The sequence below is a fragment of the Chrysochloris asiatica genome, unplaced genomic scaffold (genome assembly GCF_000296735.1).
Source record: "Chrysochloris asiatica unplaced genomic scaffold, ChrAsi1.0 scaffold00119, whole genome shotgun sequence".
In the NCBI taxonomy this organism is placed as follows: Eukaryota; Metazoa; Chordata; class Mammalia; order Afrosoricida; family Chrysochloridae; genus Chrysochloris; species Chrysochloris asiatica.
In genome coordinates this window covers 4730828-4748906 of record NW_006408637.1, presented here as the reverse complement: position 1 = coordinate 4748906, position 18079 = coordinate 4730828, and the positions used below count along the sequence as shown (strand labels likewise).

The 18079-nt window shown below is 41.4% G+C and overlaps 1 protein-coding gene across 1 annotated transcript in view; it reads right to left on the bottom strand.

The window, feature by feature from the left end:
- Nucleotides 1–1488: 1488 nt before the first annotated feature.
- GNG4 (guanine nucleotide binding protein (G protein), gamma 4) overlaps nt 1489–18079 on the bottom strand; it is a 53433-nt gene continuing 36842 nt past the window's right edge. The window contains exon 2 of the mRNA XM_006868564.1: nt 1489–1617. Within this exon, the coding sequence (XP_006868626.1) occupies nt 1489–1617 (129 nt within the window). The remainder of the gene's footprint in view (nt 1618–18079) is intronic.

Below are 18079 nucleotides of genomic sequence, written 5' to 3'. Positions count from 1 at the left end.
GACTGTACCCTGCATCCCACGGCCAGCTGCTATCAGAGCCACAGAGAGTCACCTTGCAAAGAAAGGGCACGGAGAAAACCTAGACAAAGAGCTCTTGGCTCCGAGCTGCATCCTCCTCTTTTCTTCAGGGGTGGTAGGATTTTTCAGTCACATCTGCAGGATTGTCCCAGAAAACCAAGAGCGAATTCACTGCTGGCGAGACATTCTCTGGGAATCCAAGTATTGTCTTTCATGAACGTCCAGAACATGGGGTCAATATGCCTGCTGCAGGAGTCCTGGGGTGGCACTGTGGGTTAATGCGCTAGACTGCAAAGTCAGTTTGAACCACAAGGTTGGTGGTTCAAGTTCACCAGCCACTCCTCAGAAACCTTATGTAGGGTTACCTATGGGTTGGACCTGACTAGACGGCACTTAACACCAACAACAATTGTCTGGCAAAGCAGGGAGAAGTGGGGAGCACAATGCAGGTGGTTTGTGTCCCTGTATGCGGGGCACCTGCAGGTATCAGGAGGGCAGCATGGCTCGCTGGTTAAGAATGAGGTTTCTGCACTCAAATCTCAGTGTTCTTACTTATTATCCATAACTTTGCACACATTACTTAATCTCACTGTGCCTCAGTTACTTAAGCCCTGCCTCAGCTTCCCGATCTCTAAAGCAGGCACACACTCAGGGGATTATTGGAGTATCGAGTCCATTTATATATGTGAATGCTCAGACCAGACGAGGACCTGGCACACAGCAAGCTGCTGCCATAGGATTAAGGTCCTGGGAACCCCACACACAGGATGGCCCTTGTTAATGCCAGACAGGACAAGAAAAGAAAAAGATGGCACAACACGCCCTGGGCAGGCCTGACAGATTGGCCCGAGTGGTCAAATGTGCTAAAACGCTCACCTAACATCTGCATTTATAGAAGGGCTAGGACCCACCAGCAGGGTCTGGGACATGCAGTTCCAGGAAGATACACATTGAAAAAACTTCTGTAACCCTCTGGATTGCTTCCTTTCCTAAGGTGATGGAGAAACCAGGAAGAGAGACTCTTCAGACAGCTTCCCCAGGGATGGGGTGTAAGCTGTTCCCCTCTACCTCTATTTCTGTTACTCAAGAGGCTCTACCTTGATAGAAAATTACTGTGAGTGGGGGAATGCTAGGCACTGTTTCCTTTCCAATAAATCATCCACTACAATGTAATAACTCGATGTGTTTGAATTTGGAAGTTGATGGTAAAGAAATTTAAACCCCTAATCCACACTTCCTTTTACTTAGTACATTTGTTATTTGGCTATAAAAATGTCTATTTCCTTTGCCAATAATGAAAACCAATGAAGATGAAATCAAATGTAATGTAAAAGATGGTAAAAACAACAACAACAACACTGGAATGGTCCTGGGCGTGGGCGTGGGCAGGGCTCGCTAAGGCTCAGAGCATGCACCGTCTCTAGGAGGAGGATTCACGGACAGACACACAGACATTCCTCACACACGGAGTCACAGGACTGTACAGAAGAGCTTCTTCTCCCGGAAGGGGTTTTCTGACACAGGCACTGGGATGATAAGGGGGTCTTCCCGCATGTGGGCTTCACAGTATGCCAGCAAGTCTGCTGCTGCCTGGGAGACCTGCGGAGACAAAAGAGCCCAGGGGCAGTGAGGGTGGTCTGCGGAGACTGGAGAAGCCTGGGAGAGTTGCCTTAGAATGACACAGGTCAGCACGCAGAGGGCAACAGGGAGCCCACAGGCAGGTCCAAACATCCTGGGGCCAGCAGCCTCACAGTTACTCTGCAATCTATGCATGTGTGGAAATCCATTCTTCACTGTCAACTGATCAAAAAAATAAAAAACCCCGAAACAAAACTAGTCATCATCGATTCTGACATCCCATGTGTATCAGAGTACATCTGTGCTCCATACTGTTTTCTGTTTTGCTTTAATAATATTTTAATTGTGCTTAAAGGGACTCTTGGTGTGGCGCAGTAGGGTAAGCACTGGACTGAGAACCACAAGGTTTGCAGTTCAAACCCACCAGGTGCTCTTCAGAAACGTTATGCTGTTGTTGTTATTAAGTGCTGTTGAGTAGGTTCTGACTCATAGTGACCCTGTATAGGGCTTCCAAGGAGTAGCTGGTGAGTTTGAACCTTGAGATTCAAACTGCCCTTCCGGTCCCGTGCTTGTCCTACAATGCCACACTTTACACACACACATATAGAGAGAGAGAGAGAAAGAAAGAGAGAGAGAGATACATACATATACAGAACTCAGACTTGGTTCTGAGCTCCCCGTCCCAGTGACTCATTCTTTCAAGGTGTTTGGTAATGTCTAAGAAGTTTTCATAACTTCGCCCCTTGTATATTCTACTATATTCATAGATATATTTGCAACACATGTAAGTACATATGTAGAAATAGCCTCTGTGAAACCTACATACAAAGGAGCTTCAAAAAGTTTGTAGAAAAATTCCATGATCTTTTCATTCTATTTTTCCATGAACTTTTTGAAGTCCCATCATGTCTGTACGTTTGGACCCATTTGCTTCCCAAACCTGGTTCAGCTTGCATGTGTATCTCCAGTGTAAGGGTTTTCAATGACTGATTTTCAGGAGCGGATTGTCAGGTTTTTCTTGTGAGGTGTTTCTGGGTGGATTCGAACCTCCAATCTTTTGGTCAGCAGCCAAGCTCATTAACTATTTGTGCCACTCAGGGACTCCTAATGACTACTACAGAGAGACATTTTGCCTTCCTCAACAGAACACACATTTAGCTGGTATTACAAGCATGGAGCTCTGGTAGCGTAGTGGTTACGAATCGGACTGCAAACCTTAAGGTCAGCAGTTTGAAACTATCAGCTGATCCGCGGGAGAAAGATGAGGCTTTCTACTCCCGTAAAGATTTACACCCTCGGAAACCCTGTACAGGGTCGCTATGGGTCGGAACCGACTCGACGGCACTTAACAACAAGCATGAAAACTGTTGGCTTGGAAGTGTCATTCCCCTGTGGGGAAAGCTGAGCGGGAAGTCTTTTTTCTCCATTGTGATAGTTAAGGGTTTGTGTCAATTTGATTGGGCCAGGATTCTGTGGTTGGCAATTGTGATGTATTTATTCCCATAATGAGATCTAATACAACGTAATGAACTCTGATGAGTACCCAATCAACTGAAAGGACGTTTCTTCTGAGGTGTGGCCTGATTCTGATATATCAGACAATCAGGCCAAGCTTGCTTGCTTTCTGCTGGGTCTAGATATTGCATCTGGCTTGTCCTCCGATCTCTGGTTCTTTGGACTTGAGCCAGTAGCCTGCTCTATTGTTGGCCAATCCTGGGAGCCCTCAGCAGCCTGACTTCTTACCTGCTGGACCTGCCTGCCTGCCTGCTGATCTTGGTTCATCTGACCAGGACTTGGGACTCTCCCACCTCTACAATGGTGTGAGCCATTTTCTTGACATAACTTCCCTTTACATGTAAGTTTCACTAGTTTTGCTTCTTGAGAGAACCCAGCCTAGAACATCCATTTTCATCTCAGGCCTGTCTCAAGGCTGCTGATTTGGAGCAATTGTGCGTTACGTTGCCCCTAGCTCAGGAGTTCCAGGAGACAGGCTGGCTGACCCAGGGCAGGGCTTGGATGAGCGGCACTACAGCTCATTTCACTGTGTGCCGAGCCATGTGTTTGGCAAATGAATGGCCTATGCATTAACTCACCCTGCCAATTAGCTTGTTCCGCCTCTACATGCTTATTAGAGGCTTACAGGCAGGCTAAGTATAGAGCAGTCAGATGGAAACCTTTTCAGTACATCTCACTGTCTAAATCTTCCCCAGAACAATAAAAGCATTCCACAAACAAACAACAAAAAAAGGGTTTTAAAACTTCCAGGGCATGCAAGCTATACAATATCTCCTTCTAGAATTCTAAAATGGACTCATCTTCCAAATTTTTTTAAAATTCTACTTTTGATTTCCTGCCCAGACTTTAGCAGGGGCTGGACTCCTACAAACAGCTCCAGTAGAGATATACAGTGAATTTTCCCCTCACACAAACCAAGTAGAAATTGAGCAGGTTAAGTCAACCTAATGCCTGACAAAGTTGACATTTGCTGGGGGTGTGGCAGGGAATAAAAGGGCTCCAAAGAGCACGAGGCTTCCAGTTCCACTTCTGCCCCTGAGCTAATTGTGCAACCCTGGGCCAGCCACCCAACTTTATTAAACTTCCATTTCCTTCTTTGTGAAACGTAGGAGAGTTAGGTTTCTCTAAGGCCCCTTTTATTCTCGTGGTCTAGGAGTCCAATAGCATTGTGTTCGGGATTTCAGAGCCTAAAGAACTGTAAGTTCAGTTGAGTGCAGTTGTGTTTCACCCTAAATAGGAATGTTCTATAAACCCAGCAACCACTCCTCGGAAATCTTATATAGGGTCTGATTCTACTCGACAGCACTTAACAACAACAGATGATGCAGAGACCACATTTATAGACCCAGGGAGGACCCAGGAAGCTGTCATGGGGGCATGAAAGCTGACCTCTGAAGCCCTCACTACTGGAATGGACACACAGGAGGACAGGAGTCACACAGGGTGTGTGTCAGACACAGACAGGGGCAAGGGCCGGCTGAATGCCACATGAATATCATCACCATCATCTTCTGAACTGAAGACAAGGGCTCTCCCCAATCCACTCGCAGCTGCTGCTGGGGTAACCTCACGTCTCTGAAGCCATCCGGTGGCTCCTCTGGAAATCCCTCTGCTCAGGCCAGTCCACACATAACATCTGTGGTGCCGGGACTGACCACTGCCCCTGGACACCCACCTAACCACTTCTTTGAAGTGCTCTAAGTCTTGGCACTTGGCATATTTCAACTCTTCTTGGTGGTTCATTTCTGAAGTTCTTGTCCGACCATGAGACCTTTCAAGTTTTCTACTTTCCATTTTCTATTCTATTGTATTTTTTGGATATGTTCCAATTTATACAGTCTCTATAAAACTTATGATCTCACTCTGGAAGTATTTACTAAATATCTACCTTTTAGCTAATTGAGGTGATACAAAAGGCAAGAGTTAGGCATGCTTTTTGTCCTCTGGAAGATCTAAGACTCAAAAACCACAAAGTTAGCCTAATAATCAAAACCCAATCCATTGCTGCTGAGTTGATACTGACTCATAAGAACCCCGTACGTCAGAGTAGAACTGTGTTATAGGGTTTCCAAGGCCAAAATATTGATTAAAGCAGATTGCCACATCTTCCTCCCTGGGAGCAGTTGGTGTTCAAACCACCCACCTTTTAGTTAGCAATCGAGCGCTTAACCACTGCACCACCAGGGTTTCTTAACATAATAGTCAGTATGTGCTAAAATGGCACAGAAAAATAGTTGCATTCCGCTGCGTCCCATGAAGACAGACAATGTGATTCAACAATGGTTGTTGTGGAGTGGACCCCTATTCATGGTGACCCCGTGTGTCAGTAGACCTGTGCTCCATAGGGTTTTCAGTGACTGAGCTTTCTTTTTGTTTTTTTAAGTTTTTTATTGTGAATTAAGTGATGGTTTACATGGGGGAACATCAGTTTTACACCATTGTTTTATTGCAATGATGACATTCTCCTCCGTGCATCATCATTCAGTAGTATTGGCTTCTATTCCTTCTGTGGGTTTTTTATTTTTGTTTATTTTTTATTTTTGGGGGGGGTGTACACAAAAACACTAAGGAATATATAATCATTTAAAAAACCAAAGGACATTCTGCAAACCTGCCTTCCGAACGCCAACACCTGACCACCAGCACAAAGCCTTTCTCTTTCCCTGAGTCTAGAGTCCTCAACTGCTCCCTCTCTCCATGTCCTCATCTCTGCCTCCATCTCTAGTGTCGCTGTTTCTCTGGATAGGGTCCCACATTCCGCTCTTGCTCTTCTCCTTTGATGGTCCTAGGGTCCTCTGTTCCTGGACTGTCAGATTAACTATTCCCCTCTTTTTGTTACAAAATGTCTCCTTTTACAGTTGTGATAGTGACTGAGCTTTTTAAAGGAAATTGCCAAGCCCTTCTCCGGAGGCACATCTAGGTAAACTCAAACCTCCCGGCTTTTGATTAGCATTTGTACTACCCAGGGACACGGTGAGGAGAATCTAAAACCCAGCCCAGTCCTATGTGGTGGTGGTTACTTTGGTAAACCTACCACTCTATGGGCTAGAAATATGATTTTCTGAAACACTAAGTATATATCTTCTCTTATGGAAGACCCACATTAAACACATTCAAGACACACCATCATACCATCATAAAAATAAAGGCTAACATTTACTAAATGCTTATTATGTGCCAGGCACTATGCTAAATATACCATGTGTATTATCTCAGTTAATTCTTTTGATAAACACTGTCTCTTAAAGCCATTTTATAGGTGAGGCACAGAGGCAAAAGGTTAAGGAACTTGCCCAAGGCCACTTATCTGGTAAGAGATGAAGCCAACATGTGAACCATGTAGACTGGCCACAGAAGTTATGTTCTTAACCACTGTGCCCCAGCAATCATTTTATTAGTTAATAATGAAAACTGTAACTGTCTAGTGATCCAGAACATTCTTGTCCACATGGCCAGTGCCCTCTCTCTTTGTAGACATGCTGGAAGTCAAATGAACATAAGAATCTCATACCTAACATTCCATAGGCCACTTTTCATTTGATAAAGGAAACCCTAATAGGTCAGCCTCCTCAGCTGGGCCATGTTCCTTTCCCTGGTACCTCAGGCAGTGCTGGGTGGACACGACCCACCTGTGTCTCCACGGCTCTCTTCCTTTAGGCTCTAGGGCTGATCGGTCTCTTTCTACCTATACCATCTGCCTCTAACAGCATGTAAGCCAATTGGCTTGCTAAATTAGCTCTTACCAAGCTCTTCTTGGAGTGCTGGTGTGGCGCTGTAGGTTAATGCACTAGACTGCAAAGTTGGTTAGAACCACAAGGTTGGAGGTTCAAACTCATCAGATGCTCCTTCGAAACCCTATGCAGGGTCGCTATGGGTCGGTACCAACTCAACGGCACTTAACAACAACAATGCTCTTCTTGGTGAGCTTACCCATCTACCTCCATTATGGTTGCATTTGACTAGCTTGGTTCTAAGGGTAACCACAAGGGGGCACATCACTGGGGCCACTGTACAGTCAACCAATGCCTTACTGCCAAGGGATTAGAGGTGGGGGAGCTCCATGCATGTTGGGGCTCTGAGACTGTCTAGTAGAAGAGATATTGGGCTGGGCTCTGAGGAGTGATCTCATACATGAGAGAATCTTCTATCTTGATAGCCAGCATCTGCAACACCCTAACAAATATGCCTTTAATGCCTGCCCTTGCTAGTTCTAAGTGAGACTAATTTAGAAATATTTTTACCACTTCCTGAAGGTGATACGGCACTTAATGCCACATATTTTTCTAGGAAAACATGTTTTTCTTAGATTGCTTCCTTTTGCTGTTGTTGCTTTACTTTAAAGATCACAGTTGAGTTTGCTTAGTTACAGCCACACCCCTGTGGATTACAGAGTCCTGTTCATGCACCTGTGTAACAGGAATGAATGAATTCAGTATCAGTGCGCCAAGTAACACGTGCTCAGGTTAAGACCAAATGTATGGGACTGGGTTGGTTGGACACTGTGCAATGTAAATCCGAGACACACTGAAAAAATAGTGAGGCTACTTGTGAGCAGCTGATAATGTAAATTATCTTAGAGCAAAGTTTAATAGTGTAAACTATTTTACGACAAAGTAATCAGAGATTTTCCCACTCATTTTATCTATCAGCCCCCTCATTTCACACGGTGCTTAAGGGTCACTGAAATGTCCTGTGCTTATTAAAGTATGTGGATAACCCTGGAAGAAAACCCACACACAAAATGTTGCCATGTGATCATAAAAAATATATAGACCATATCCACCAGGAGACCAGAAGTGAGTGCCTGAGCATGCATCAATCATCAACTAAATATAAATATGACACCACAATGTCATGGAGAAACCAATTTCAACTTATACAAAGAAATAAGACGAGTGTGTTTCAATAAGTGACCAAAATAGAGAATCAGAAAATATCACACCAGAAACAACACTAGGACTTACGGCAAGATGGCAGACTAGACAGTACACTGCATGGACTCTACAACAAATATGTTGTTGTTGTTGTTAAGTGCTGTCGAGTCTATTCCGAACCATAGCGACCCTGTATAGGGTTTCCAAGGAGAAGCTGGTGAGCTTGAACCACTGACCTTGCAGTTCAAATGAATTTGCAGTCTGACGCATTAGCCCACAGCACCACACCAGAACTACACCAAAGATACGACAGAACAAACGAAACAGACACAAATGAAAATCCTGGAACCCAGAACTTTAGAAGGAAGACTTAGAGAAATGGTCTGAGTGCTTGCTGGGAGGAGAAACTGAGCAGGGACAGAGACAGAGGGAGACTGGCAGCTGAACGCTGTCAGATGTGGCAGGACCATCTTGAACTTTTGTGAGTAGCTTTGGCAACGGAAAATGGCCTGGTAGAGCAGATTCACACAGGTGACAGGAAAGGTGCAATTCCTTCTTTTCCATCATACTCCCCTGGTAACCAGAGGTAAGACCAGTTCCCACCCTCACCCACCCCTAGCACAGACTCTACTCTCTGGGAGTTCGGAGAGCAGAGTCTGTGGTTGGGAGCCACACCAGTGTGAGAGAGGGGCCAGCTGTGTTAATTTGGTGGCTGGATTCAGGTGGGGTTGGCTTCAGACCTACAGAACCCACAGAGCCACCAGACCAGCATTGAACCAGTCATCCTGCCCAAGCTTCCCTGTGATCCTGAAACCAGCTCCATCAAGGGCCTCCATGAACTACTTCTAGACTGAGTGCCCTGAACACAGATAGGACTCTCCTGTCACGTCCCTCCCACACCCACCTTATGAGCCAGTCCCTTGGCTTTCAAGAGCCCCCAGAGTTTTCTGATCGTCAGGTACAACAGGTGCACTGGATTTTCTGTTTAGGGGTTTGGCTTTATCCTTATGTTATTTCATTGTTACTGTTTGCTTATTCTTTTTTATTCCTTTTCACTTTTCACTCTCTTGAATTTTACCCTTTCTATCTCTGCTTTTGTTTTTCCTTCTGCTTCTCATTTCCTCTCATTTTTCCCCCTCTGACCTTTCTTTACAACTCTACTCTCTTTCCAGCTTCCCTCTCCCTGTTCTTCCTAAACGTTCTTTTTACTTCTTTGTTTTATTTTCTGTTCTATAGCTCAATTTTTCTGTCCCTCTTTTCTTTTTTAGTTATTATAATCTTTTAGTTTGGTTGCTGCCTGTCTTCTTTTTCCTCCTTTATTATTATTTTCTCTTTTCATTATTGATTGCTTGTTTGTTTATTCTGTTTTGTTTCCTGGTGTGTGTTTGTATGTGATTTCTCCTCTTTCACACTCTACAGGAGTCAAAAACTATGCCCATACAATCCAGTCAACTGTACCCTCTGCAGCTCCCACTAGGCAAGAGCCAATGCCAGGTCTTACACCACCTGATGAATGATAAACAGCAGCAAACACCAGCCAAACCCACCCTAAATGGAGGGGCACAAACGTCGAATGGAGAATGGTGCACATGCTTCCATTCTCTACCAGGAGACTACTGGTGAGAGCCTAAGAACACATCAACATACAATAACCAACTAAATGCAAATACAAAAGCACCACAGCATCCCAAGACAACATATGATTTTAGCTCATATAAAGAAACAACAGAGAACTGTATAAACAAATAGCCAAGATGCAGAGCCAGAAAATGTTTCTGAGGTAGAAAAGGCAATGGAATGAACTGAAAAAGAATTTTTAAAAAATGATATTTAAGCATCTTCAAAGGACTAATGGGAAGATTGAGGAAAGCATGGAGAGCACAGAAAAAAACTTTAGAAGAATTTAGGAAAATACTACAAGAACAAACAGACAAAATAAATGCAAATTTGAAACAATATAAAATCTTTAATTAGAAATCCAGAAGATTAATAGTAAGATTTCAGAAATGGACAGACAATACACTGAAAGGGCAAAGGAGTATAGACGAAGCATTGGAAGCCTGAATTAGTGAACTTGAAGATATATCTCTCAAAACTAGTAAGTTAGAGGAATCATAAAAAAGAATGAAGAAATCCAAAGAAAGCCTAAGAGTTAAGTGGGACACCATGAAGAGAAATAACTTACAGGTGACAGGAATTCTAGAAAAGATAGAGACAATAAAATGCACAGAGAGAATTGTCAATGTGTTATTGGAAGAAACCTCCCTAACAACATGGAAGATGAGAAGATGAACAAACACCAAACAGGATAGCTATAAAAAGGAAGTCACCAAGACATAGCATAGTCAAACTTCAAAAGCAAGGATAAGGAAAGAATCCTGAGGGAAGCTTAGGAAAAAGGAAAAGTAACTTACAAAGGAAGATGAATAAGACCAAGCTCTGATTTCTCAGTAGAAACCATGCAGGCAAGAAGGCAATGGGAAGACATTTACAAAACTCCAAAAGAAAGAAAAAAAAAAAAAATGACCAACCAAGAATCTTATAGCCTGCAAAGCTGTCCTTCAAATACAACCGCAAAATTAGGACATTTCCAGATAAGCAGAATGTAAAGGAATTTGTAATAACCAGACCAACTTAAGAAAACATACTAAAAGGTGTTCTTTGGACTGAGAATCAACAGCAGCACACAACAACCTGAGATGACCATTCGTGACATCACTACCCAGAACTCAGTCCAGATATAAAAGTATTTAAAATAAAGCAAACCTACAAGACTGAATGAAGGGAACCAGAGATATTAATGTAGAATGAAGGCAACTACAAAGCAAAAAGAGGGAATAGTGTAGATAAAGAACTTCCAAATAGAATATAAGACAAATAGTTTTCAAGACAAAATAGACTGTCTTAAATGTATAAAAAAAATAAGAATAAATTACAGGTTAATCTCAATTAAAATGAATATACCTTCACATAAAAATAAAATTATTAACACGACAGAAATGAAAAAAAAAAAAAAAATGAAAAGAAAACCCACAAGCAAAATGAACTCAGTGCACAAAATTATGTGGAACAAACATACCAGCGGCACCACAAAAAAATCCAACAACAAACACACAGCAAAATGACAGCAATCAATTCATCCTATTGATAATTACATGAAATGTCAATGGATTAAACACACCAATCAAGAGACAGACAATAGAATGATTAAGAAGACAAGATGCTTCAATATGCTGTCTATAAGAGATACATCTTAAACACATGACAGAAATACACTAAAAAATGAAAGGATGGAAGAAATATTTCAAACTAATGACAACAAAAAACGAGCAGGAGTGGAATTTTTAACCTCTGATAAAACAGATATTAAGGCAAAAACCAGCCTAAGTGATAAAGAAGGACATTATCTCATTTGACAGGAGGATAGAACCATAAGAAATATCTGTGCTCCCAATGAAAGAGCCTCCAAATACATAAATCGATCTCTAACAGAAATGAAGAAAGAAACAGACAACTCTATAACAATAGTCCTGGTGTGGTGTTGTAGGATAAGCACTGGACTGCAAGTTGGTTTGAACCACAAGGTCGGGGGTTTAAACCCACCAGCCACTCCTCAGAATCCCTATACAAGATTGCTATGTCATTGTTGTTAAGTGCCACTGAGTTGATTACAACCCATAATGACTCTGGATAGGTTTCCGAGGGGCAGGGCAGCGGGTGAGCTTGAACCGCCTACCTTGTAGTTCAAATGGCTTTGCAGTCTGGAGCATTAAACCACAGTGCTACACCTGGACTCCAGGGTCACTATGTTGTTGTTGCTGTTATGTGCTGTGGAGTCGGTTCCAACTCATAGTGACCCTGTACAGGGTTTCCGAGGCTGTAAATCTTTACGGAAGCAGAAAGCCTCATCTTTCTCACGTGGAACAGCTGGTAGTTTTGAACTGGTGACCTTGAGGTTCGCAGCCCGATTCGTAATCACTACGCTACCAGAGTTCCTTTAGTCAGAACCAAATCAAAGGCACTTAACAACAACACAATAATAGTAGCATATTATAATATACCACTTTTGATAAAGGACAGAACTAGAAAGAAACTCAACAAAAACACAGAAGAACTAAACAACATAACCAATCAACTTAACCTCATAAACATATACAGAGCACTCAACCCAACAACAGCAAAATATACACTCTTTTCCAGTGCACATGGAATATTCTCCAGAATAAACCATATGTTAAGTCACAGAGTAAACCTCAATAAATTTTAAAACATCAAAATACTACAAAGCATCTCAGATCACAATGCTGTAAAATTTAAAAATCAACAATAGGAAGATTAAGGGGAAAAAAAAATCAAGGAAAAAAATACATGGAAATTGAACCACATCCTGCTTAAAATCTACTGGGAAATAGATAAGCAAAAAAATGGAAAAAGAAAAAAAAAATTCCTTGAATCAAAAGAGAATGAAAGAAAACACAACTTACCAAAATCTTTGGGACACCACAAAAGCAGAGCTCAGAGGGCAATTTTAGCAATAAACACACACATCCAAAAAGAAGTTAGAACCAAATACAACATCTTAACCTAGTATCTCCAACAATTAGAAAAAATAAAGCAAAGTAAACCTACTGCTATCAGAAGAAAATATATAAGGGTTAGAGCAGAAGTAAATAAAATAAAAACTAGAAAAACAATAGAAAAGAACCAACACAAGAAGTTGGTTACTTGAAAGGATTAATAAAATCAACAAACCATTGGCAAATCTAACCAAAACAAGGAGGAGATACAAATAACAAAAATAATAAATGATATGGGTGATGTCACGACAGAACCAACAAACAAAGGACAATCACAGAATACTATGAAGAAGTGTACTCCAACAAATTTGAAAATCCTGAAGAAATGGACAATTTCTAAAACATACAATCTACCTAAACTAACATAGAAGGAAGTAGAAAACTTGAACAGGCTTATAATAAGAGAAGAAATTGAATAAGTCATTAAAAACTCCTAACTAAGAAAAAATACAAAAAGAAAAAATACAGGCGCAGATATGACTTTGCTGGTGAATTCTACCAAACATTCAGAGAAGAGGTACACCAATTCTACTCATGTTGTTGTTGTCAGATGCCATCGAGTCAGAACTGACTCATAGCGACCCCATGCACAGCAGAACGAAACAATGTCCAATCCTGGGCCAACCTCACTACTGCTGCCACACTTGAGTCCATCAATGATGCCAACTGGCCAATCCATCTCGTTAGGGGTCTTCCCTAATAGTATAATTCTACTCATACTATTCCAGAATATAGAGAAGGATGGGAAACTCCCAAATTCATTTTAGGAAGCAAACATAACTCTGACACCAAAACAAGGCAAAGACATCACTAAAAAATAAATTTATAGACCAATATCTCTCATGAACATAGATGCAAAAATTCTCAACAAAAGCCTAGGTAATAGAATCCAACCATAAAACCCCCCCCAAAAAACCCATCATGACTGAATGGAATTCATACCAGGCATGCAGGGATGGTCAATATCAGAAAAACAATCAACATAATTCACCACATAAATAAAACTGAGGGAAAAATCGCATGATCATCTGATACAAAAAAGACATTTGAAAAAATTCAACACTCATTCTTGATAAAAACACTCAACAAAATAAGAATAGAAGGGAAATTCTTCAGCATAATTAAGGACATATACACAAAACCAAGGAATCCTTGTGTGGTGCTACAGATAAATGCACTGGACTTCAAGGTCAGTTTAAACTGCAAGGTTGGAGGTTCAAGCTTACCAGCTACTCCTTGGAAACCCCACAAGTGTTTCCAAGTATGAGTCAGAACTAACTCCACAGCACTTAACAACAAACAACAATACAAAACCAAGGAGCCCTGTTAGGTAATGGATTACAAGCTGGGCTGCTAACCACAAGGTCAGTAGTTCGAATCTGCCAGGTACTCTGCAGGTGAAAGATGAGACATTCTGCTCCTGTAAAGGTTTACAGTGCAAGAGCAAGAGGAAATAAATACTGTTAATTGATGGTACATACAGGGGATCACAATCATTATAAGGAAACAAAATATATGATTTGTTGAATGTAAAACTAATGATCTCTTCTGTAAACTTTTACTCAACTAACAATAAACAGTTTTTGTTGTTGTTGTTGTTAGGTGCCATCCTATAAACAATAGAACGAAACACTGCCCGATCCTGGGCCAACTTCATTACTGCTGCCACACTTGAGTCCATCGATGCTGCCACTTGGCCAATCCATCTTATTGGGAATCTTCTTTTTCTCTGACCCTCCACCTCACCAAACATGATATCCTTCCAGCAACTGGTCCCTCCTGACAATATGTGCGAAGTATGAGAGACGAAGTTTGGCCATCTTGACCTCCAAGGAGCACACTGGCTGCACTTCTTCCAAAATGAATCTATTGGTTCTTTAGGCAGCCCATGGCACTTTCAATAGTCTCCTCCAACACTATTAACTCAATGCATCAATTCTTCTATGGTCTTCCTTATTCACTGTCCAGCTTTCGCATGCATATGAGGTTATTGAAAATACCATGGCTTGGATCAGGTGCACCTTAGTCCTCAATGAACAGATTAAAACACCAAAAAGAAAGATATGGTAACGGAACTACCTGATGAGAAATTTTAGAGACCTAATTGGGCAACTTCACCAGATTGAGAGAAAGATCAAGAAAACTAAAGATGACATCAAAGAAAGCACAGACAAAACTATGGGAAAATTCAGGAAACAAAATGACAAAGTAATTGAAAAATGGGAATCATGCAATAACAGCAATCAGAAAGCCAAAAGATTTACACTGTTGCTTTTGTTAAGTGTTTTCAAGTCAGTTTCGACTCATAGGGACCATTTAGGAGTTTCTGAGGGGCAGCTAGTGGATATGAACTGCCTTTTGGTTTGCAGCCCAGTGCTGATCTTACAGCACCACACCAGGAATTCAAAGATTAACACTAAAACTTCAGAAATAGATAATACACTGAAAAGACAAAGAAATAGAACTGAATCAATGGAAAGCTGAATTACTGAGCTTGAAGAAAAATCTCTCAATATTCATGTCAGAGGAACAATCAGAAAAAAGAACAGAAAAATCAGAAGAAAGCCTAAGACTTATGTGGGACACTATCAAGAGGAGTAATTTACGTGTTATATGAATTCCAGAACAGGAAGAGACCAAAAAAAAAAAAAAAAAAATCACAGAGAATATTGTTTAAGAGTAGTTGGAAGAAAACTTTCCAAACATCACGAAAGACGAGAAGATAGCCATTTAAGAAGTTGAATGAACTCCAAACAGGATAGACACCTAAAGAAAAACATCAAGACATATTATAATCAAACTTTTAAAAACCAAAGACAAGGAAAGAATCCTGAGACCAGTTCAGGAAAAATGAAGTTACCTACAAAGGAGAACTGATTAGACGAAGCTCTGATTTCTACACAGAAATCAGGCTGGCAAGAAGACAATGAAATGACATATATAAAATCCTGAAAGAAAAAACTATTGCCAAGGAAGAATCATATATCCAGCAAAACTGTCCATGAAATATGACAGTGAAATGAGGTCATTTTCACACAAACAGAAATTACAAGAATTTGTAAAAACCAGGCCAACCTTACAAAAAATACTAACGGGAGTTCTTTGGATAGAGAACAAAAAACATCAGACAACAATCTACACTATTATCTAGATTCAACCCAGATACAGAAGTATGCACAGTAAAACAGATCTTTAAGTCAGAAAATAGACAACCAGAGATGCAACAACAAAACAGCAACTATAAAATAAAAAGAGGAAATAATGTAGCTGGTAGTGTAGTGGTTACGAATCGGGCTGCGAACCTTAAGGTCAGCAGTTCGAAACTCCCAGCTGTTCCACAGGAGAAAGATGAGGCTTTCTGCTCCCGTAAAGATTTTACAGCCTCGGAAACCCTGTACAGGGTGGCTATGAGTCAGAACCAATTCCACGGCACATAACCAACTAAGCACTTCCAAATAAAGAGGTAATAAATAGATTTCTATAAAACATTAATAAATAAAAATAAACCTAATTGTAACCCTACAAACTAGACCCAGCCTTGGCCCAACCCTCACCTTTAACACTAACCCTAGTCCTCACTATAACCGTAGCAGTAAAGGAAGTCCTAGGCCTAGTCTCGGTGTGGTGCTATAGGATAAAGCACTGGACTTCAACATCAGTTTGAACCACAAAGTCGGTGATACAAACCCTGTACAGGATCGCTATGAGTCAGAACCAACTTGATGGCACTTAACAACAATGAAAACAGGCCTAGCCTAGACCTAGCCATAGTCCTAACCCTAACCCTCACTCCTTACTCCTACCCACACCCCAATAAAAGAAAATAAATAAATATAATGAGCATCTGGGAGAGAGAGATTTGGCAGTCGGCTTCTGCCAAAATGACAGCCTAGGACAGAACTGACTTGACAACACAGGACACAACACATGGGCATCTGATAAGTCTTAACATGACAGGTGATAGCCAGACACATGGCTGCATACCATGCATGATTTAATCTCAACCTATTCCGTAAATGGAGTAGGAGGGTTTTCTTAATCAGCCCTAGATTGATTTTTATGGTTGGAGGTTTACTTCAGTGCACATAAAATAGTGCACAGACATGGCCAAATCCTAGAAAGCATCTGCCATCTTGGAAACATAATATATAATTAGCTTTCATATAGAGAAGATTTTATTGCGGTTGGAAATGTGAAGCCCCCTTACCCTGCCTGCTTTCTCTGTGAAGCCCAGAGCTTTGCTGCCTCCCCTCCTCAGTCCTGAACTGAGATAACAGATGTTGGAAAGCATTAGCTGCCTGAGAACAACTGTGGGATTTTACCATGACATTTCAGAGTAAAGGAGGTGATTCAAACAACCCGTTTGCACATCATCCTGTTAGATGCACTATAATTACAGGCTTCAATGATGGGAGGAAATGTTGCAATTACTGTGGTCACATCCATGACAAGACAGATGACATAATTACTGTTCTGGCTGTGACACGCACTGCAGTTATCCTTGGAATCTAAAGGAGAAAGACCCACACCTATTTCTCAGCAGTCTCAGCCTATCTAAAAATACGACTTGAAATCAATTAAAACCCTCTGTGTTGGCTTGGCCATTCTTCCCTTAACTCCAAAACAACCCCCACCCTCCAAAGAAAAAAAAAAAAAGAATAAAAGAAAAGCCCCTGAAACTAAAGCAAACGAAAACCAAAGCAAGATTATAATCCAAGAAGACAACCAGGTTGCAGCCACCTCTATGTTCCATCCAGTGCAATGGCATCTTTCACAAGATCAAACATGCTCTGGTGCTAGGAAACAATGCACTGGTTGTTCCCAGTGTGAGGCTCAGGGCACACATGTCTACTACTCACCTCCAAATTTTGAGCAAACACTGCAGGGAGAATACTTGTAAACCCTTCAACACACTAGTTTTTTAGGACAATTTCTAGATACTCCAACATCCCTACTCCTCACTTACCCACGTGGTTAGGCTGTGAAGATGTGAACATCAGCATCATATGACAATGGAGGATGACAACATCAGATCACAAAACAGAGGATGACAACATCATTATACAACTGCCAAATTATATCATCACATAATTGTCCAATCATTAAGAATCATGACCCAGTCAACACCATGCATGTAACAACTATAGGAGTCCTGGTATGGCGCTGTGGGTTAATGTGCTGAATTGCACGGTTGATTTGAATTCAAAGGTCAGCAGTTTAAGCTCCTTGGAAACCCTACATAGGGTCCCTATGTGTCAGAACTCACTCCAGGGCACTTAACAACTACAACAATAGTCAGCATAAAGCATCCCCCTCTCCCATGCGAATCTCATTGCACACTGTGAGGTGAAGCTCCAAGAATAACAAAGCCCTTGCTTAGCTCGTTTAGAATATGACCGATACAGACACACTCTGCACCTGTTGTTGTTGTTAGGAGCTACTGAGTTGGTACTGACTCATAGCAACCTTATGCACAGCAGAAAGAAACAATGCCACACTTGAGCCCATTGATGCTGC